This window comes from Microchirus variegatus (genome assembly GCF_963457635.1).
Source record: "Microchirus variegatus genome assembly, chromosome: 4".
NCBI lineage: Eukaryota > Metazoa > Chordata > Actinopteri > Pleuronectiformes > Soleidae > Microchirus > Microchirus variegatus.
In genome coordinates, this window is record NC_139805.1 from 10,323,110 (window position 1) to 10,346,818 (window position 23,709).

At 40.5% G+C, this 23,709-nt stretch overlaps 2 protein-coding genes across 2 annotated transcripts; one reads left to right on the plus strand and one right to left on the minus strand.

The window, feature by feature from the left end:
• Window positions 1-316: 316 nt before the first annotated feature.
• Window positions 317-3,333, plus strand: LOC310926538 (prostaglandin E2 receptor EP4 subtype-like; the record flags this gene model as incomplete). The annotated part of the gene is made up of 2 exons (XM_083888689.1): window positions 317-1,174; window positions 2,998-3,333. The coding sequence occupies 2 exons, from the start codon at window positions 317-319 to the stop codon at window positions 3,331-3,333; spliced, it is 1,194 nt and encodes a 397-aa protein (XP_083744815.1).
• A 6,888-nt stretch (window positions 3,334-10,221) lies between these two features.
• Window positions 10,222-17,875, minus strand: slc35e1 (solute carrier family 35 member E1; the record flags this gene model as incomplete). Its single annotated transcript, XM_083888587.1, has 6 exons — window positions 10,222-10,449; window positions 11,367-11,612; window positions 11,903-12,028; window positions 13,348-13,485; window positions 14,570-14,640; window positions 17,548-17,875. The coding sequence occupies 6 exons, from the start codon at window positions 17,873-17,875 to the stop codon at window positions 10,222-10,224; spliced, it is 1,137 nt and encodes a 378-aa protein (XP_083744713.1).
• Between the last annotated feature and the right edge of the window lie 5,834 nt (window positions 17,876-23,709).

Consider the following 23,709-nt stretch of genomic DNA (forward strand, 5'->3'; position numbering starts at 1 on the left):
AAACGTTACGCACAGCTGACGCCAAAACTGGATGACATGTGAGACATACAGCGGAAGTTGTAAGGGGGAAAAAAAGTCTATTTTACTCTTTATCTGTGGCTTTCGCTCCATCCTCCTGTCAAACTGCTGCTGCTGCTGCTGCTGGGTGGTTCACTGCATGTAGAGACATCCCACCTCTGTGCGCACAGACCGCGTGGATCATTACTGGAAAGCAAATGGCATGAGTCTTCCAGAGAAGATATCCAGGGGGGCTTATCTAATGCTGCAGGAGGTTAAAGAGGAAATGCTCTCCCACATCCACAGCAGAGCAGAGGAAATGTCACTGACGAACGCCAGCATGTGGGTGACTGCTGTGGCGATGGAGAGCCACAACTTTACGCACGGATCTCCGGTCTCCGTGAACAGAACTCAGACTCTGCTGTCAGAAACGACCAGTGTGCAGACAGCCATCAGTTTGCCTATTTTCATGTTTGCTGGAGGAGCCATCGGGAATTTGATCGCAATAATCGTCCTTTCAGTGTCGCGACAGGAGAGAAAATCCTCGGCTTTCTACACGCTGGTGTGCGGTCTGGCGGTCACGGACCTGCTCGGCACCTGTCTGGCCAGTCCACTCACTATAGCCAACTACCTGGACCAGCATGTGCTGAGGAACCAGCACGCGTGCGAGTTCCACTCCTTTTTGCTGCTGTTTTTCGGTTTAACGGGACTCAGCATCATATGCGCCATGGCAGCGGAGCGCTACCTGGCCATCTGCTGCCCTTACACCTACCAGCGCTGGGGTGTGGACAGACGCTTCGCGCAAAAGTTCCTTTTCTTCATTTACATCAGTCACATTTTCGTCTGCTGCCTGCCGATGATGGGCATGGCGAGGAGCGAGCTGCAGTCGTCCGCCACATGGTGCTTCATCGACTGGAGAACGCAAGACCCGGCGGCCGCCGCGTACTCCATCGTGTACGGCGCCGTGAGCCTGCTGCTCATCATGGGAACCATCGTGCTGAACCTGGCGGTGTGCGGAGCGCTGCTGCTGATGCGGCAGAGAACCGTGCAGCGGCCCGTTACCAGAGCCAGTGTCCGGCAGCGGTGGAAGGCTCTGTCCTCGGCCGCAGAGACGCAGATGATGGCGGTGCTGGTGACGACCTCCGTGGTGGTTCTGGCCTGTTCTGCACCGTTAGTGGTGAGTCAGTGAGGGGGACCGTTAACCAGACTGTCTGCTGTGGTTGTCCATCTATTCTAAAGAAGCAGCAGCAACTTTACGCATGAACAAAAAAAGGCATAACATTTTACTTTGGAATAATTTGAACATGCATTCTTTAATTTAAAATGTACAGACAGTTCACCTGCTGTCTGACTTCAAAACTTCAAATGTAACTTCAAGTTAAACTGTTTTTAAATATTATTTCACTATATTTCCTATCTGCGCACATTGCAGTTTGTCTTGCATTATACAACTAATTTATTTAAAACAATACAACATTTAATTGAATAAGAACAATGCAACTCTTTGTTTTCTGTGTGTTCATCTGTGTATTACTCACTGTGGCTTACTCACCCATTCAATACAATTTATTGAATGGGTGAGGGGATATTTCCATTCTTTTCGTATTCGTTTTAACTACAACATTAACTGTGAGTTTAACTTCTGAAAACTAAATAATGTCCAAAATGTAAACTTAATGTCCAATAATTTTAGATGATATGAGAAACGACAATATCACAGTGGGGTTATCATATTTCTCAGAGAAGATTCCAAAAATAAATCAATAATAATTATTTCAGATTAGAAAATTAAAATGCATTAGGTGTCTGAAGCTTTTGTTAAAAAAAAGCAAAAGAAAAATGCACTCAAAAAGTTATGATAAACACATTTTAAAAACTATGGAAACACATACATGGATTAAGTTCACTAAAAAAAAGAAAAACTTATGTTCAAGTGTTATTGATCCAGTAACAACTGGTCTAATAAATGATAGTTAAATGGTAAATGTGCTTTGTATTTGTCTTGATGACCACTCAAATGTCACTCACCCATTCACATTCATTCATACAGCACATCTACACTATATGTGGTGCATTTTCACATTTATCACATCTGTCATGTTCATCACCATCAGCCTCCAAGTGTTTTGCTCAGAGACTTATTCACTTGTAAATGATAGGAACAGGGGATTGAACCCTAACTTTCTGCTTGGAAGATGACTCCCTCTACCGCTGAGCCACAGCAGCAACGCTCTTCACATTTAGAGGCAGTTGGATTTAACTTGTTAACTTAAAACGTAATTTAAGTAAGCGAGAATTCTTCATAACACGATCAATTTTCATGGATACATCTGGAAAGTGTTGATAAACCTCATTTGAGAAGCACTGAGTTGAATAAATGTAAGCTTAGACTTTCTGATACCTGATAATGAGGAGGAACCATCTGCAGGCAACATTACACATTCCTCTTACAGCATATTACACATATTTTCTAACTTTGTTTATCCATAGTTACGTGTGATAGTTTTGCCTGTTTTCTTTTCTTATCTGAAAATACTTGAGGGACACTTGTGTTTTTTTGTTTGTTTGTTTTTTAACAGACAGTATTCAAATAAAGTTCTGAGAATATGTAGAGCTGAAAATAAATCAGCTGGATTTATGATCATCTGTTTGATGTTTTTTTTTGTTCCCTCAGTTCATATTAGCTTAGCTATTGACCATAATTATGTCATATAGCTGCAACTTCTGAACTTTTCTTTTCATGATCTATTAATCGAGTAAACGTTTGGTCCACAAAATGTCAGAAAATGTGACCAGTGTTTCTCAAACCTAGAAAAAACATAATATTCACATTTAAGAAGCTGAGAAATCTGATAACTTAACTTCAATCAACTTTCAAAATAGTGATCGATTAATGAAGTAACTGTTTCAACCCTAATATATATCCACGGTAAACCATCTACAAAACTTCTATGTACACTATGATACACTGTGATAATGACTTATTTTATTATCCTTTAGGTTCGAGTTTTTGCCAACAGCTTCAAGATGAAAACTGACCCCAAAGCTGACCTGGCAGCGATCAGGATTGCCTCGGTTAATCCCATCCTCGACCCCTGGATCTACATCCTCCTCAGGAGGTCTCTGTTCCGGCGGCTGCTCAGTTTATCCAGACGGAGCAGCAGCGCCTCCTCGTCACCACAGAGGAATCTGTTTTATCCTGACATCATGAGGGACAGCCACGTGTTCACGCAGTTAATGTGCAGCACAAACATCATCACTCAGCTTCCTGCCACTGTCAAATTCACGCCATGCAACACAGAAAGCCTCCAGCAGACTTCACACACGGCAGACTGACGGCGCGTTTGACATGAGCGAACGTTTGCCGCGCGTTGCAGCCATGCAGACTCCGAGCCTGTGGTGAGATGGAAACACAGAGAGGACAGAGCTGGACAGAGCTGCTGCAGGATCTCGTATGCAGGACCTGTGGCCTGGTGTCAACACAGCAGTTGGCCCTTTTCGACCCTGATCACTCCCAGCAGCAGAGTCTCTGAGTCTCTAATCACTTTAAGCTGGGGACATACTACAAGATCAACAGTTGGACAGAGTCTGCACCAGTCAGCACTAGTTGGGGATATAAATCTGTTTATGTGAGGGTAACAGACCCGACCTGTTTGTATTTTTGGACACAACTGGGTAATACTGTACTGATTACTGACCCAACTGCAAACACATGGAAAAGGTGGAGGTGGGACACAGGAAATGGTGTTAGAAGAAAAAGAAAGACAAGAGGAAGTAGCAGGAATATCGAAACAACAATGGCGATTTTGTTTGTTTACCCTTTAAACCAGGGGGCTCCAACTTAAACGAACATGGGGGCCAACGAGCATCTAGTAGGGGTCCAATTAAGTGAAAGATATGTTGGGGAAAAAGCAACTATGGAGTAGTGATGGGCGATATGATCTTAAAATGATATATACTTCACAGAATTTCAAAATAAAAGTGTCAGCAAGTGGTGGGCCACATGAAATGGATTGGAGGCGCGCATGTGGCACGTTGGCCGGGCGTTTGATACCCCTGCTTTAAACTGTTGCTCTCGTAGACATGGTCACTCTGACGAGAGTGTGATGCGCTGCAATCCCTCATCAGGTGCAGTCGTTAAATATGTTCTCCCTAGTCTTTTAATCGTCATAAAATAAATCTGCTGAAACCAGTCAGTTAGTGTGAACTCCAAGTCTTTTCAAAAACAGTGACGACTCTGAAAGTTGTGTCTTGTGTCCCCAGCTTTAGTCACGCCGGGGCCACACTGACTCTGTCCATGTAAACAGACCAAGCAGTGGTAGCTAGCGTTAGCCAGTAGCGGTGGGACAGTATGTTCAAAAGCTCAAACTCAGCACCTACTCAGGGTTACTTTGTCAGAACCTACAGTTAGTAGTAATAGTTTTCTGTAGGTCTACGTAAACTACATACACAGAAAATAAATACTTTAGTAGGACCGTTAACATTTGTTGTAGAAATGCCAATACTTTAGCTTCAAGCTACATAGGCTAACTGCTAGCACTTACCTGTGTAACAGATAAGAGGACACCTTCATCCCATTCTCTCCCTCAGTGCTTGTCCCTTTTTTTCCACTTAGCATCATTTAGCTTCACTAAACAGGCAATCATATCTTTGGGGTTGTCATGTCCACTATGTCCATTACTGCACTTTCTGATACCTGTGCAGCTGTAGCCAGAGTGTCCCGCCCCCTCGCTGTGATTGGCTGGAGGATATAAACATACTGGTCAAACTCCGCCTAGATACTTCCTGAGAAGAGAAAACAAGGTTAATGAGTATGCAGAGGGGAAAAAAACACCCACTAATTAATAATGATTGACAGTGTTTAATTTTAAATTAACATAATATTAGGACAATTAAATAGAAACAGAGGCTCATTCTGAAGACTGATTATTTGTAACCTTGATTGCTGCTCACCTTGTTGTTGTCCTGTCCTGTAGCTCCTGCACGATGATCAAGAGCTCAGTTTATTTCTGAGGCCTTGTGGGTTTTTAAGTGACCTGTGAAACCATACAAATGACACTTGAATGTAATACGATTTTCTCGGCATTGAAATGTTGAAATTGAAATAAACCTGATATCATAAACCAGGCATGCTAATCGCCATCCACAGCAGTCAGTATTAACTCGTGTAATTGTGGCACACCCACCATCCAAAAGTGAAAAGTGAAATTGTGGCGCAGCATCTGTTTGGGAGGTCCACTGTTTTAAACCATGTGTTCTGGTATTTCTGTAAGGTGTGGCGCTGGGAAAATCCTCAGGAGAGAGATTTGTGCATTAAGGTCTGGGACATTTCAAACTCTGGTTTGAGTTGAATAATAATAATAATAAAAAAACTGGCTGAATTCTTAAGCTGCTCTTCCTTTTTTTTCCTTTATTAAAGATTCTTATCTGCTGCCTTAAACCTCTCTTACTTACTGACTCTACCTTACACTGAGTCAGGTATAGTAGATGTTTCTTTACAGAAAACATTGGAGATTATTAGAAGATAAACAAGATTTAAGTGTCACCAGGAACATATAAATCTTTAAAGAGCACATTTTTAATTCTCCATCACAATATCAACATCCGCATCACATCAAAGACAGTCTTTCTACTTTCACAAAAACCCTCACTGGTGTTTGATTGTCCTATAAGAGCATAATGTCACTTCTTATCTCATTAACTTCTATTATTAATTAATCTCATGTCACTAATGTGACGTCAGGGTCTTCAACAACATACTTGAATCTGAAAATGATGTAGGTTTATGATCATGGTCATTCATGTTTTATAATTGTGCCAAATAAAATAAAACCAATGGGAAATGCATGTGTATTGTTTTGACCACTAGGGGGCAGAAAGAGTTTAATACAAGCTGATAGGGATCATTGACAACTGTAAATCCATACACACAAATCAGTATTTCATCATCTTATAGTGATGTATGTTAGTCCATTCTTTAAAGGGCTCTGTCCAGAATTCTGCTGGACTTAGTTCATACACCACTGTCAGATGTACACGTTCATACTGAACCACAGGACTGATTCAATGAAAACATACTATTAATTATGGTAATAGCAGTAAAATCAAAAGCCCAATAAAAATATTATAGCACTGATTATTTCAATAAAATTTCCTTCTGGCTTTTAGTTGCATTTAATTTTGAAGACAAGACATATTCACTTATACAGGCATGATATAAAAGACACATTTCAGTAATCCATGATGCTTTTATTCCCTCCCCCTTACATTTAAAAATAGCATTTACTAAAATATAAGTGGACATGAAGAGTGTGCCAAGCTGCACTTCTGTACATTTTTAAACCTTGACACCATAAATAAGTCTATAAACAGTGGTGAAGTAAAAATTATGTCTCAAGACCCATTAAAAGACAGACACACACAAAACCAAACAGTTGTACAGGTTTTACAAAGTTGTACTCTCTTTCTTCACTCATTAGAGTTTTGCATCCTTACAGATAAGAGCCATCATCCCAACTCAGTTTAGTTCACGGTACAGAAACGCACGACCAGCAACATGCTGAAGAACAAACTCAGAGGGAAATTCATAAAGTGTCAAACGCGTTGGCATTTATAAATGTGGCATCTTGTAAAGGAGGCCTCCAAAAACTCACTCATGTCTTTGGCAACATGAGAAAAAGACAACAAGAAAACAAAACTCCAGGAGATTAAAACATGAGCTGCGACAGTGTGATTAACCGCTAAAGTTTTCAGTGTACCAATTTCTACTAATATTCCCATTTTCCCCAAATCACTAAAAGGTTTATAGATGAGCACTTAAGTTGCTTTTACATCCAAAAGTCAAGACTTGACTACAACATTTTGGTAAATGAGTGCAAACTCTGAGGTGCAGTTTGCACACGAGTATTACATTCCTACACCATGAAAGCACAGTTTCAGTTTGACTGGATGTCCAAAGTCCTGCTATTTGAATCACATCACAGATTCTCAAGCAGACTCAGAATGCAGATTCATTCATTTACTTATTGAATTATGAATCAACTCTGCATTATGTGAATTCACTCCGGGCTACACAGCTGCTTCTCATGTGCACGACATATTAACTGGTTTGATATGCAAATAAAGGACAGTTCTAGTTATTACAATATGCATCTCTATATTTATAAAAAAAAAAAAAAAAAATCCCAATTACTGGCCCATGTTCAATCTGATAATTAGAACACGTATGCCCATCCCAGCTCATTGTGACACTGCATCATATTTCCAGTATACTTTCTAATTTAATGCAACTCCACAGCCTCAAAAGTGCTCAACTGTCAACAAGTACATAACTGTACCAGCAGTCCCTACAAAATGGACATTTGAGAAGTTATTATGTTAGGCTGTTAAAACTCACAACGTCACATCATTCATGTGTTTAAAAACAAAAGATAGAACATGAACGAACCATGGACTTGGAAGTAAAGCTGAAAAAAACAAGATTACAGTCGACAAATGGCATGTTAACCCCGCTGAAATATTAAAACTGTATTGATTTAAATGCAAAGATAGTTAAATTACCAAAAAAGATTATAAAAAAACAAACCTTTATATTGCTGCAGTGAGATGCTTAAGAGTCCATTAGAGAGAATAGAAGCATTCGTGCCAAGAGAGAAACAAGCAAGAGACATTTCCTGAAATAAATAATTCAAAGAGTAAAAAAAAGGTATTAATGATCATCAGTATAAATCAATAATGATAATCAAGCTTCAGGTGGACTTGAAATTACAGCTGAGTCTCAAATTGCACAAACCAAAACTTTGATTTCATGCAGGTCTTATTTAAAGTCAGCATCTGACAGCAAACCATACGAAGAACAACACACTTAGATGTTTCATGTTGTGCAAAGTTGACAATGGCCTCTGTTGAAAAAACACAAAAAAAATAAACATGATAGAGCAGCTTTGGTTCAGGCTGAAAAAAATCACCTGACAGGAGAGAACGATCCTACTCATTCTGAGAAGCTTCACAGATCAATACGACTAATCAATTTTGTTTTATTTATTTAAAAAAAAAAAACAACAACTATGCATTGCATTAAAATAGACTCTTTCACTACAAACCATGAGTGAAATAATTCATTTTAACATCCCTATGATATTTTACATAGTTAGACTCAAAGAAAGATGAAAACATCATGCATGCATGATGACGGTCACATGAAACAGCGGAAACATACAGAATGATGAAGCATCATACTGTTTTTTCACCATTTATGCTCCACAACAGCAAATGCTTGTTACTATCATGAACAGTGTGTGTGAATGTGCGGCTTTGTGAAACAATTTCAGAAAGGCACGTTTTCAACAGTGGCAGTTAAAAACTAGTCTGACTGCATTTTTTTTTTTTTTACAGATTTTACAGAGTGACAGGTTTAGAGCGAGTGTTTTTCTTCATCAGGCACTTTTTTTTTTGTTTCCGAGCACCCACGTTCCTTGCACCAGATCCTGTATCACTTTGCCTGTCGGCACCAAACAAAGTAGAGAGCAGGCTGATGGGAATGTCCTGAGATTTTCAGGGCGTGTTAATCATACACCAAAGCATTTAGAGATTTAAAATGTGAACTTGTGATGTTACAAAATAAAAAATAAAAAATCAGAGGCGGCCCCCCGTTCAGACCTGGTATTAAACATCCGCCCTGAGTGATCCGATCACACACAGGCAGCAGTCTGAATGAAGTCTGAATGAATCTGTCCTGAATGGATCCTCAGGTCGGTCACAAAAACCACATTGAGAGGATGACTGCAGTCCTGAGCAGAGCAATCTGTCCTCAGGAAGCTTTATAGAACTACTCCTCCACTGATGTCCTTACTGTAGTTCCACTGTATTTTTTTTTTCTGATCATGCTATTTCTCTAAAGGTTAAAATGTAGTGCTGTCAAACGTTAATGCTTCAACGGCGTTTAACGGCGTCAACGGTAACGCACAACACGTTCCATGGTGACTGAAAAAAGACGCGCGGATTGTTAAAATTAACTGTCAAGTAACGCTAAACTTTAAAAACAGAGGCGCACATACCCAGTTCACAGGTACAGGTTATTTGTAGCGCTGCTCTTTTCCTTTAATGAACACACCACTCCAGTTCGACTGTAGGAGCGCTAACGGCACTAAAAGGAGCTAATGCAGCTAACAGGTAAACAGTGCCTGGACTCCGGTGTTGTGGCGCGTAAACATGACATGTCATACGTATCTATTTCCGGTTAGTCGTCATGGAAACGTGTCATGCATTAAGGAGCATTAACCTTTTGCACAGCACTATTAAAATGTAATCTCATGTTACAGCAGCACACTCACTCGGCTCATCCTTACTTTTTTTGTCCCCTCACAGAAACAAACATCGACAGCGAACTTAGTTGTACAGTAAAAAAAAACAACACATTTTGTGGTGAGTTACAGAGACTCGTCAGTTTGTATTTGAGCACAGCGTGGCTAAAGACAGATCCAATCTCATGTGGTCACAAAGCAGGAGATGCATCCAAGACGCCAGGTGTGAACTTAACTCTGTCCACTTGTGATTGGATGTCTCACGACTGATGTTAATACCAAGTCCAAACGGAGCCAGAAAATCACAGACAGTGGGATTTTGTCCTCTGAAAATTATGAATGAATGTGGAAAAAAAAATTTTTTAGCAACTCATTTAATAGTTGGCACTGAGCTCACTCAGCCTGATCAAATATAAAAAGAAAATCTACAAAAAGTGACTGTTGCCTGAAATCTTTCACAGTCCTCATTCAAATCCCATCTGCCTTTTAAAATGTGTTTTGCCCTCAGATCCAGACAAATGCCTCATGAAGAAAAATGACAGTATGAAGCATGAAATGCTGGCATCACACTCTTGTTTGGGTGTCATAACCTAAAAAGTATAATTACAGCTCACATCCCTGCAAATGAAAATAAAATCCAAAACACTGACTGGGTTGGGTTGTGAAACAAAACTTTGTAGACATTTCCAAACATTGAATTACCATTCCTGCTAAAGGCGCCTGATAAAAATGATAAACTGTCCCCCACAGTCAGTACCCAAGTAATAAATGGACAGTTTAAATAAATGAAGTTTCTTCCCGTCAGAACAAACAGCACTTGCCTTCAGTCTCGAGTGTGAAGCAGGGTGAAGGGAGGGCTGCTACACACACACACACAGTAATGTCGATGACGGCAACTCAGCGTGACGACAGACTCCTCCTTTCACACCACGTACTGGTGGTTGCTGCTGTAGTTTGACGTGTAGGCCTGCCGGCTGTACTGAAAGTGGTCAGTCAGCACGTTGTTCCGACTGTGCTGCTGCTCTAACCCATGGGGAAAAGGCACTGACCCGTTGCCCTGGATCTTCTCCAGTGCTGGGTTGTCGAAGGACACCAGGTCCTGCTTGGCGCTCGGCAGTAGCTTCTTCTGCTTGTTTGCATCGTACTTGGCCTGTAAGCAGAGGAGAATACGATTTTTAAAAATGTTTCCTATGCCACTTTGCTGTGGCTGTCACCCAAGTAGCTTTCACCAAAGGGATACATAACAATAACAACACAATTATTTACTTCCAAGTCAATGGCAAGTGGCTGCAAGTTGGACAGAGTGTTAGTGACATGGGAGGATATTTTGGAATGAAAGTGAAGTCAATCACACACACGCCTATCACAGTTATGTAGCCTTAGTTTGTTGCACAATATCTGTGATTGATTGAAGATGTTTAGTTTGAGGGCCACTGCAAAAAGCTCCTGGTTCAACATGGAGCCTCTGATCCAGGTCCTGAAGTAAATATGAAAGGCTCAGTCTGGGGTAATAAAAAACAGCAGCTCATACAGTCAGGTGATAAAACACCTATGAAATGAATATAATTAGTTTATCTTCAACTTCTGCCAAATTAAAATAATTACACCTAAATTTGGCACACTGAACCTTTGAGGATTCTGCAGGAAATGTATTTTTTTCCAAAGAATGAGGTGTCAAATAATTGAATATATGGTTTTATTTATTCGTTTGTTGTGTTTTTATGCATGACTGACTGCTGGGAAAGGGGTGAGAAAGTACCTGGGGGTCTAAACCAAGAAAAATAACTTGAATTCGAAAGCATTCTCCTTCATTTTTAGCAGAGAAAGTTAAGAAAGCCCCATAATGTTGCCTCAGAATAACAACCTTAATCTTAGCACCCCCCGGTTATCTTACACACAGGTTCAGTTGGCAGCTGTATTCAAAGCACCACCAGCTAGCAGACTGGAATAGTTATAAGCAGATCATTTAACCCTTTGCTATCCAAAATACAAGATAAACATTTTGTTTATGTTTCCCCTCGTAATAACGATCCTTAGAAGTACCTGTGAGAACCCAGGGAAACTCACCTTGTTGTAAAGAAAAACCCCAACTATTGCTGTCATCATACCCATGACATTGGTGAGGGTGACTGGATTGCGCAGCATCAGGAGCGAGATGCTGATGACCATGATTCTCTTGGTGGCGTTGGCGACAGCGTAGCTGAGCGGGCTGACGAGGTTGAGCACGCTGAAGGCGATGACGTTCTGGGCGAAGTTGCAGAAGCCGCTGATGAGCAGGAGAACAAAAGTACCTGACCACCCAGAGATCTCAGACTGGGGGCAAAACAAAAAAACACAGGGAGGTTAATGTGTTTATCAGGTCATTCATAATCTATGCTTCAAGTCAAATCCTGCTGAAGTCCCTTATGATTATTAATTATTAATTATTAAATCAAGTATTAATGTTTCTAAGATGTCTATATACAGTCAAATAACACAATGATAGGTTCACTCATGTTATTGACGTGAAAGACAAATGTGAGCCTGCGAATGTCTCATCAAGAAACACACGATTCACAATCAACATGAGATGTTAGACAGTGACGTCTGTATTTTCAGCTCACCAGGTCTCCATTGACAAGAAACACAGAGAGATCTACAAGAACCCAAGTGGGCACCATGAACATCACTGCATTAAAGCCCAGGATTTTTAGGAGCCTTAGGTGGTGGATCCGTGTGTCGTGCAGCACCTTTAGAGACAAATAAAACAACATACATGTGAATTAGAAAGTCCAACCATCCATCTTCTACTGCTTTATCCTGCACATGACGATCACAGGGATTGCTGGTGCCAATCTCAACTGACATAGGGTGAAATAGACTGTCCACTCTCACACTCACACCTATGCTCAATTTAGAGTGTCCAATTTGCCAAATCTGCATGTTTTTGGACTGTGGGAGGAAACCAGAGAACCCGGAGAAAAAACATACACACACAGGGATAACACACAAACTCAAATTTGCACTAGAACCGGATTTAAAAAAAGTAGTGCTATCAAACGATTAAAATATTTAATCGCATTATTTATCGCATTTAATCGCTAGTTAACTATGATAACATTTTTATCTATTCTAAATGTCCCTTGATTTCTTTTGTACCATTATTTTTCCTCATTTTAATACTCGTATCAACATAGAAAAGTGGATTGGCTTGCTTTGTGTAAATGTTATTTGCATATTTTGGCATATACTGTAGTGTAGGGCTGAACAATTAATCGAAATTTATCTAAATTGCAATACAGCTTACTGCAATTTCAAGAAGCAAAATGCATAATATAATATTTGTTCAAGACAAAATATAATTTTAGATGAATTATTATTACACATCTTATTCCACAAACTGAACCACTCTGGCAGACACACACTGGCAGACAGTGTGTGTGTGTGAGAGGAGCTATGCATGTGTGTGTGCTGTTGGAGGTACGAGAAGTTTGCGTCATGTGATGTCAGCGAAGCAGGAAGTAATGTGTTCCGTGTGTTTACATTAGCGAGCTGCAGGTGAGTCACTCTGCATATTTTTGAGTTATTCCTTTATTGTGAGAGCTGCACAATAATAACAGAGGCTGTGAATCACCCCACAGTTCTGTGAATAAAGAGCCGTTGTTTAACGCAGACGAAGTCCTGTGGTTTAATGTGTTGTTGCCGTAACGAGCTAATCCGAGCTGAAGGAGCTAGCGGAGAAGCGCACAGCGCTCTTTGGTTGGGTCGCGCAGCGTGTCTGATGTTTTGTTTCCGGTCTATCTAGATCTGGTGTAGTGTTGTAGTTCTAACGTTACTAGTTGAGGCAACAGCATGTGAAAAAAACTACAAAGTTTGCTCAGCCAAAAATAGCGTTAATCGCTCGATAAAAAAATGTACGCCGTTAAAGTGGGTTCCCGTTAGCGCGTTAACTAACGCTTTCAACTGAAAGCTGATTTTGTTTTTTCTCTTTATCAACCCAGACCAATTTTAACCAGCATCCTCCCAACACTCTGCTAACTGTTACCAGCATGAGGATTTAAAAAAGTACCTTTTTGGAGAAGATGTTCTGCAGAGAGAAGCAGAGTGTGGCAGCCAGAGCACTGATTAATCCTGAAACATCGAAGGACAGCTCAGTCGCTGTGGCCAGCAGCACTCCACCAATGATGGGGATGAGTGACACGTACACCTGCAACAAGGACCGCACAGAGACAGAGACAGAGAGGGCAGAGTCAGCAAGAAGAAAAGACACTCAGTCGACTGATGGTTACAGGTCTAATCCATAATGACAAATATACTCACTAAGTGCAGAGTACATTCTAAAATAAGTCAAAGTCAACATTTGTAAGGTCATCTCAACGTGTGACCTCAACAGCTGTCCACTTAAAATGTTCATGTTGCAGAACATTATATCGCATTGTCATGGACATTTTATTTTGTGTACATAAAATGTAATTTTAAAATGTCTACAAACTCTACAAATGCGTTTTGTGACCACAATATAATCGGTTGACCTAAGAGTTGCACTGAATGTTTGTGCTGCATATAAAGGAAAGACATCGAAGTGTTCTGCAACCATGAACTTTAACAGAAGCCTCGGTTAATTTGACAGAGGTCTCATTTTCTGTCCTATTTCCGTTGTCCTGAAAGAGTCGAGTACTAGAGGAAAAATACATAATAAGGCATTCATTTTATTACATCCGCCTCTACTGCCGAGTGCAACCTCAGATGACATGTTATCATGGTATTAAAGATCAATTACTGTTGACACAATATAGGTGTTACTTATATTTCAGCATTCTGCCTGATGTAATTCTATTATAATCTTACAGAAGTACATTTACTCAATGTATTTCATGACAGGGACTTGGCGTGATTCACCAGTTAATCTAACATAAATTCCTCTAGTGATATTTTTCCTAATGCCCATGGGCTGATATCAAAGTCATTACATTGTGTTTCCGCAATTGTAGTTCTCATATAACCCTTTCAGTCACTTGCACACTGCATGACATTACATTATGTATGAGAAGTGCAAATAAACAGAAAACCAGTTGACTCCTAATAACAAGTGGGAGAATTTGGATGGTTAACCAGGTGAAAGAGGCTGGTTTATGCCATCCTTCCTGCATGAGGGACAGAATCCCCTGCAGATGACTGTAACGTGAGCAGCAGTACTGACTCAGTGCTGTGCCACATCATCACCACAGAGTCTCGAACACTTGCAACAGAGCAGGCCCTTGTGTCATGTGGGCTGTGTAGAACCTACTCACCTTTACGGTTTGCTTCTCTTTCATGATAATTCTTGACAGCAGGACAACCCATATAGGCATTGTAGCTTTGACTGTGACAGAAACAGATACAAAACAGCGTGTCAGTTTTCATGTTTCAGTCGAGCTGAAAAGACTGAGGTTAGGATTACAAAATGCTGATATGTTAGATTGAGGCCCATGCCTCTGTCAGTCACTAAATTTGTCTTCATATACAATTGCTGGGCTGTAAAAGTACCTTCACAGAGTGACGTGCTATTACAGCTTGTTTACTCTGGTGTGTCTGACAATAAACCGTCAATTCATCCTAGAGAGGGATAAAGTCAGCTGACACATGAGACTTAATGCCTTAGAAAAAAAAACAATAACAGATTAAGTCATATTTAATGATGACTTATTTTTAAGTTTATTGACATGACTTCAGTTAGGACATAATGTTATTGTAAATAAACCTATGTATTAAAAAGCTTTAACAAAAACTGACAATGTACTATATTCAGTTACTTGTTATGTACTTAAGTATTCTGGTTCTATATGGAGAGGTTTTAGCTTACCGTCATGTTTAAGAGAGATGTAGTACGCTAAGAAGATGATACTATTTCTAATTTGTACTGAAAGGTGTCATATTCATTCTGCATGTTCAGGACTGTAACTTACAGTACATTTTAGCACTGTAATGTAAATATAATATATTTGTATACTATATTATAAGATTACTATTATATTTTCAGCAGTATACCAGTGTAAATAATGACTTAGTGGATGTATACAATGTTATTACATTGCCTATTTAGTGTTAATTTCATTATTCTCACACTCATCCCTTTTTTCCTTTCACTTGCATGTATCTATTAGTCACGTTTAAGCTCTTTAGCCTTTACTGTGTACTGTGTATTTTCACCTATTGTACATTAGTCCGTGTTGATCTTGTTCCAGTACAATAACAATAATATTCCCCTTTTTCAACAGATGTCAGTCAACTTTATTGTATGGTGTGCAAAAACATATTTAACCAATACAGATGATTTTGATCTGATTTGATTTTGTTGTTGTGAAGTAAATGAGTGCATTCCTTATTCTGTAACTCAATATATGCACTAAAGCAGACATTTCTACATGTTTTAGAGGAAAATCACAGATGCCATGTGATACCATGAACGATGGTTCCATTCTGTTCGACTAAGTCAGTAAAGTGGGACAGTGAGCCAGAATAAACCCCAATACTGAGGCAGCTAAATGATTATCTTCATCTGTACTTTCCCTACTGTAACCTGTCAAAATATCTGCTAAAGAAAGAGCACTAGACAATCAAACAGTCTGATTCTTATACTCCTTATAGCAGGATGACGCTTCAAAACTGAGTGAATCTTGTAAGATGTGCAGCTAGGTTGGAGATTGTGTTATTGAATTACACAGCAGGCAAGATAACAACAGTTCACCTTTTTCTTATTAGGAGAAATCAGTTACACAAGGAGCTCACATGTGTCTTACCTGAGATTTAAGTTAATACAAGACAAATTGGAAAACAGAGTTTCCTACAATTTTCACACAGGGATACACTTTTTTCGTGACCCAATTAACAAAATCACATTTCTAGACTAGACTAGACTTACTGTAATACTTACAGTAATATTTTTGAATAGCTAAACCAGACATTTCCTGGAGATGTAGGTTTCATAACTGAATCGGAATGTCATGTACACTCATGTACACAAGAAGTCAAAAAAATATATTGTGGGATATTTTGAAGGATTGTTCATGTAGGCATCACGTATTTGGACATCTCAGACATTTAAGTTCTAGGTTCAATTGTCATATTAAAATATCAATATTTTAGTTGTGTGGGGTCAATGTGTAGTTTATCATTAATAGGAACACAGTGGAAAGCTACAATACTACCACATTGTTGACGTTATTTACACTTCTGTTCAATATGGTCACAATGCGTCTCCAACCACATTGTATTTACTACAAGTGGTCAGTCTGATTCTAATTCAGTGACAGAAAACACATTTTAATGCCAAGTGTAAATGGGGCCAAAGAAATCAAAGTGTGTACTGAGGTGCAGAAACGTTTCTTTAGAGGTACAATTTTAAAAAGGTACAGTGCTTGTACCATGATAGGGTACAACTGAAGCGACAAAGCATTTGTACCTTTACATGTACAGTCTCATACTTTAATTTCTTAGTGTGCAGTTGGTACTGATTGGTATGAACATGGTACTAAACAAAACAGATACTGTAAGTGGGATATGGAATGTTTGTTAAAATGACCTGTTCAGGTGCTGTCCATTAACATGCAAGTTTGTGTTTTTAATTATACGATAATTCTATTTATAATTAAAGAAGCAACAAATCAACAAATAGACATTTTCCCATTCTGATCGCTGTAGAAGACAGCTACTTACAACAGGTGACGTTTTTTGGTGAATATTTTAAATATTTCATTTCATACCGTGTCAACATAATGGCAGATATCAACAAAACTTCACCTGTAGTGAGTAGCTGCCTACCATTGGCAACTACTACAGCAATCAGAATGGGAAAATGTCTATTTGTTGATTGAGAAAATGTCATTCGAAAACGAATATCAAACCTCCTGCTAGCTTATGCACGCTCCTCCGAGCTCCTGCGACTGTGTTTTACTGAGTAACAACACACAGCAGGTTCACTAATAATGGTCCTTCCCCCTCACGTCACAACTGCATTCATTAACTACGTTAGCTAGCTTTCAGCAACCCCGGTAGTTCATCTAACGGAGCATTAGAAACGGTGAATGTGTGTTTCGAAGCTCAGCGGTGAGTGCATTAATGTTTCACATCATTACGCCATCACAGCACCGAGGCCACAAACGACTTCACTGTCGGTTTCACCGAATTGTTCCGAGTTAGCCACAAGGCTAATAAGCTAACGCCAGCTGACGACAGGTCACCACAGTCGACACGCTCACCCCGTCACTGTCAAAAAAGCCACTGTACTCACCCGTGTGCGCATATGAGACCGGAACCTTCCATATGCTGAAATGAGCCGACACTGATGCGAAGTATTTCCCGAAGGCTAGAGGCAGGATGTACCAGCGGTAGTAACTGCTCGGCAGTTCTGTTTTGGGGACTCCCCATGCTCGCAGGAGCGGCGGAAGGAAGACGACGATAGAGATGATGTGGAACAGAGAGACGGTGACCGGGTACGGGAACCCGTTCAGGATGATCTTGTTGACAATGTTCCCCCCCGAGCTGACGGTGTACCAGCACACACACAACGAAACGATCCGGATCCCTTCCCTGACCGGGATCCCCTCCACCGCAGCCATCTTCCAGTTGGAGGAGTGACGAGTCACCGGAGGTGTGCGTGTGGCGGCACCGGGGGAGGGACGGCTGCCCTGCTCAAGTTCCCCTCACACTACCGCAGCCAATGAGACCCTGTTTCCGGTCTCTGCCTTCAAAATAAAAGACAGACTTAAAATGACAAGATTGATCAGTCCCTGTGTTCATCTGTCGCCACTCGTCCCCAACGTTCAACTGTTACTGCGCTCACAAGAACCTGCTCTTTACTGTCAACTTGTTTGCACTTAAACAACTATTTTACTTTGATGTATTGTGTGTAACCCTTTCCTTTATCTGTGATATTTATTTAGACGTGTGCTACTAAACGAGACCTGAGCTCAATGGGTCTCTTATCAGGTTAAATAAAGGTTAAACATACATATAAATAAATGAATAAACTAACTAAACTATTTAAATGCACCAAAACACCTTGTCATATTCCTTGTATATATAGAGTACTTGGCAATAAATACCCGTTCTGATTCTGACTCTGAAAAAATGGCACTATTAAGAGTGGCACATCTTGTACTTCTGTAAATATTTATTTCAATGAAAAATTTAAAACTAGAAAAATAAAAGAATAACAAGTCTTTCAAAAAGGACACTAATCCGATCAGAAGGCAAAGGGCAAGGTGCCACAGCATGTGTCTATTCTTTTCATATACTTGTTTATCACTTTAATATCTGCTTTCTTTCAACTGTTCAGTATTCCTTGTATATAATGTTCTAGTCAGAGGCGATTCTAGAGTCTGTAGGGGCCCTAAGCAAAAATTCCCAGGGGGCCCTTCCAACCAGTGTTCATCACCATTATGTTATGAATAATCTGACGCAAACGAAAAAAGTATGAGTTGCCTTGCCTGTTCACAAGCTGTGCGTCTGGTTCTAGTCTTCTGTTGCTTCTTTGAGAGGTGGATTTCTCCCTTCATATTAGAACCAAATGATCAAATCCACCCTAATTTTAGCATCAGAGGATACATTCTATGACAAAAAACAAGATGATCAAAACCGTGGTAATGTTTTCAAGTGTGATGGGTATCCTGGTAGTAATTAATCAATATTTGTTACTTTGATTTACACAGACCACTAATCTGCAGGATTTCTTCTAAGCACTTTGAGAGACAGCAACCAGGAACAGTTCCCTTTTTTATGTATTTATTATTAACACATATCAAAATTGTGTCCATTAAAGGACTAAGTAGCAAGACATTCTCTCTCTGCATTTGACTGAACACACATGTCTAATTTCTGTACGTTCACTATGGCTCTGTCTTCGGGGAAAACAACAGTTTCATAAGGCAAACATATCTAATAAAATGCCTTTAACTGTTGCATCCAGCATGTCAGTTTATATTTCAGTTCGTCTAACAATACAAAAAATGCAAAATTGAAGCATAACCTGCTTTGCCATTTCAAGTAATATTGTACATATTAAATACACAGTAAAGGGAGAAGGCAAGTACAATATGAGAGAAGTTCACATTATGAAAATGTTTAATCTTAGGGAGTTTTTTTGTTTAGTTTTTCTGTAAAAGTAAGGTTAGGGTATCAGCAGAAAAAGTCTGGAATGTAGTTGCTGGATCACTTATCAAACATTCAGAAACCTGGTTTTATTCCAGACAGACGTATGGCAGTATGTTCAACCTGCTCTCATCTCCATGCAGGTCTAAAGAGATGCACTGTGACCAATCGTACCAGTTGCCCTTTGTGTCATAGCAGCCATTAACTCCCGGCCAGTGTTGTGTGTGTAGTCTGCCGAGGTCTTCATTATCGATCTCTCGGCTAACCCCAGGTAAATCCTTGGCTGGTGTTTCTGGTGTCAACGTGTGTGTTTTCTTGGTGTCTTTTCTTTGGTGTTCCTGTGTTTTTAAGAACTCCGTCATGAAAAAATGTGCACCGGGAGTGTAGGCACCCGACAATGTCAGCACACTGCTTTGGTGTCTAAGGTAAGATTGGATCCTTTCGCTCCTTGACAGCTCTTTCCAGTCATTGTGCTGTAAGGGACTAGAAGGAACTGATGAATTCAGCTGTTCTGTACACTGAGGTTCATGTCTGTCCCCCGGATTGACTGCTTTCTCCAGGCATGCTTCCTTAGGAAGGGAATGCTTGATCTTCCCTGACACAGGGTCAAATAACAGTTTCCTATCTTTTAACCTGACTGGTTTTGTGCCATCTTCTACAGTGTGCACATCTAACTTTACCATAGGCCTGCATTTCTGTCGTTTTGCTTTCCCTGTATTGCTAAAAGGACCATTGTCTTCTACACCTACTTTATTGGACACATTTGGAAGCCTGCTTTGAGAGTCCACATCTGCAGACTGTGAGCGATCACAACCCTGAGTGCCAACATTGAAAGTTTGAGTAGAAGGCTCCAGCCCAAAGGTGTTCACAGGCCCAGGCCTCACTGTGAGGCTAGAAAGACTCTGTGCTTGTGTTGCCGTTTTTTTGACAACAGCTTCCTGTATTGGAGTTTGAGGACTGTGCAAAGAGCCGTGAGGGCTTCTGGGTCGATACTGCCCTCTGGTGGCAGATTGCTGAGATCTCGCTTGCTGTTGCAGAACTGATGCTTTCAGCAAAGAAGAGGGCTTGTTGTGTCCCAAGACACTTGGATGAGGTTGTACAGCATTGACAGGGATTTTACCAAACCCATCCAATGACTCAGAAATATCCCTGTCCAAAGGTCGATGTACATTAAAATCTGTACACATATCAGAGCTACTCACTTTTTCTTTGGATGGCAGTTGTTTGGAGTTCTGTATTTTATCAGTAAGAGTCCTTTTTGATATCTTGGCTGGTAAGAACTTCCCTTCCTTCTCAGCACCCTTGCACTTCCTGTTTTCTGGTTTTTCTAACCTTGGGGGATGGTAGTTAAAGTTATTTCTGTTCTTCAACTCTGGACCTGTTTTACACGATGGCATGGCTGCAGTGGGTGAGGGCATACAGGTAAGAACTCCACAGCTAGAAGACCACGATGCACCTGTGTGTTCTTTGGAAATCAACTCATCCTCAGGCTCAATTAGCTTCTGCCAGTTGCGCAGCAGCTTCTTTGCACGTCTAGCAAGGTCCTCGTTGTTGGTTTTCTTTCGGACTTCGTTGATCAGCTTTCCAAGGCGGGTTTCCTTCAAGGAGATAAGATTGGTTTTGAAAAGCGCAGCTGACATTACTTGTGAAAAGCAAGAATCAGCTGTATCTTATTGAAAGTATTGTAGGTCTGAATAGAACCTACCTCCAGTGCTTCTTTGGTGATTGGATATTTCTCCAAAAAAGAGATAACCTCCACGACTACACCCATGTTGCATATCTGCTGACAAAACACATGTGTTTTTACATCACAATCTGGAAACATCAGTGTTCACATTACAACACATTACCAAGTACAGCCATTTCGTTGGTAGATGTCAGTGTGTGACTCAGCATGCTATGGGTCATGTGGTTTTTCTAACGAAAGAGAAGAGAGGCTATTAAAAGGTCAGGAATAATTTGAATTGACTTTCAGAACTGCACCTGCACATCAAGAGACAATGTACTCATACTGGTTTCTGGCTCAATATGACCAACTGAGGCTGCATATGCAAATGTACAGATGTACACATGTGCAGCTCTGTGTCAACTATATCCATATACCAGGAAATATCTACCTACTTGACTGTGATTATGACGGCACATCAAAGTTATGTCAGTGTCGCACATGACGAGTTGAACCTCTTGATGGCAGGAATGCTATTACTTATATACTTACTTTACCATCAGCGAGCTGATGTACCTTGTTTTGTCATTCCTGCCTACTTCTGCACAACATTAAAATTTGAATGTCATAATTGTCATAATAAAAACAATTTTCACCCAACACACCCTACTGAGACAGCTTTTTCTGTTGGTCAATTGAAATAAATTGCATCACAATTAATTTAAAAAACCAGACCCATGAACACAAAGGAGTCCATGGAGTTTAATGTTGAATGATAAATAACATATAGTGTAGCCTACATATGGTTGGGAGAACAGTTCAATGGAATACAAAGGTGCAGCAGTGTAATTTACACATCACATTAAACATAATCACATGAATGTTAATGTAGTCACATAGACTTCAGGAAATAAATTTGTTTTTTTTGTCTTACAGAGAGGTATTAACAAGTTATTAACGCAATTAAAATCGTGGTTTGTCTCTCCATCCACTTGTTAAATATTACACATTGTATTTTAGGTAATGTAGCTCAGTATAACACAGAGATGTCAACATTAGCAGCAGCAGCAGCAGCAGCAGCCTGTGAGTCTGTACGAGCCTATACAGTCTGACTTCACTCATTGTTCGCCTCTCATCACCCTCCGCTCTTTGGAAACCAGCGGACACACTCACGTTACTCTGGCCGTCGATGGCCTGCAGCAGCCGGTCTCTCATCACCTGCGGAGTGGCTGGAGCCGCTGTCATCGCCTGGCGATGGTGGTGGTGGTGGTGGCGGCGGTGACGCGGTTCACTGTGGACGGACAGCGGGGAGGAAACCTTCCGACTCTCACAGGCCGTAAGGAAGATTATATGTACCATATACAGGTATCATGTTGTATGACGCCTCCTGCTTTGTCTTAATTCATCGCCGCCGTCACGTAGTTACTGGGGCTGACGAGGACAGAAGAATGTTGACTCCGTACACCGCTTACCCACTTATAAGAGTAGCCTCTGTCTGTTCCTCCCCCTCCTCCTCCTCCTCCTCGACCCCCTCTCTTCCCGAGCTTTTTACGCATTGGTCACTGGAAGCTACGTCACCGTCGCCGCCATATTGAAGTGACAAGGGTCTGGTTGTGACGTGTTTATTGAACATTCCTGAGCATAAAACAACGTACGTTCACGTTTTAACGTCACCATTGTGATTGTATGTTGTTCTAATGATGTACCTGTGTTGTTACAACTATGAAATGTCACAGGATAACGCGAAACCGTGTTATATGAGCTGTTGTTGTCTGTGTTAACATGCGGGACTAAACAAAGTACGAGTGTTCCGACTCAGAGGCGATTCTAGAGTCTGTAGGGGCCCTATGCAAAAATTCCCAGGGGGCCCTTCCAACCAGTGTTCATCACCTTTATGTTATAAATAATCTGACACCAACGAAAAATATACGAGTTCAAAATATTATTTTTTTCCCGAAATGAATGAAATAACATGGAAAAACCTTATAATTAAAAAGTATGTGAAAATATAAATGTAGAGAACAATAAAATACTGTAAATAGCTTTAAAAAAAACCGATATAAACTTAGTAAAAAAAGATGCATTACACTGTAATTAATCTTATTTTTCCAACTTGCAGAACGATAACTTCACACCGGTTAACGTGAGGTGGGGCCCCTTTAGGGAGGTTTCCTACTGATGTCATTGCAAATCGGCCATTGTTGTTTAAGGGGGACTGGGATGCGGCTGGTCACTGCACATTTCAGTAAAAACAGCCCTCAGGCTCCGAGTGTCGGGGGCCCCCTATCGGCTCGGGGCCCGAAGGAGTTGCCTGCCTTGCCTGTTCACAAACTGCGCCTCTGTTTCGACTATGGCAAGCCGATTTAACATTTGACCGATATCCACTACCAATATCTGTGACATAACAGTGACATTACAGATATCCCAACTTCAGTTTTTAGTAAGATTCAAACTCATTTTGCCATTCATGTGTCACTGATGTGTCAAAATTCTCTCTAATTGCACTTTCAGATATGTGTCATTGTGACTTCTCCTAATTGAGGATGGGATGATACCACTTTTTGTGACCCATACCTATATCACAAATTCTTATAGGGTACAGTGAATTTGTTGTCATTATTTTAAGCAAACCTAAGA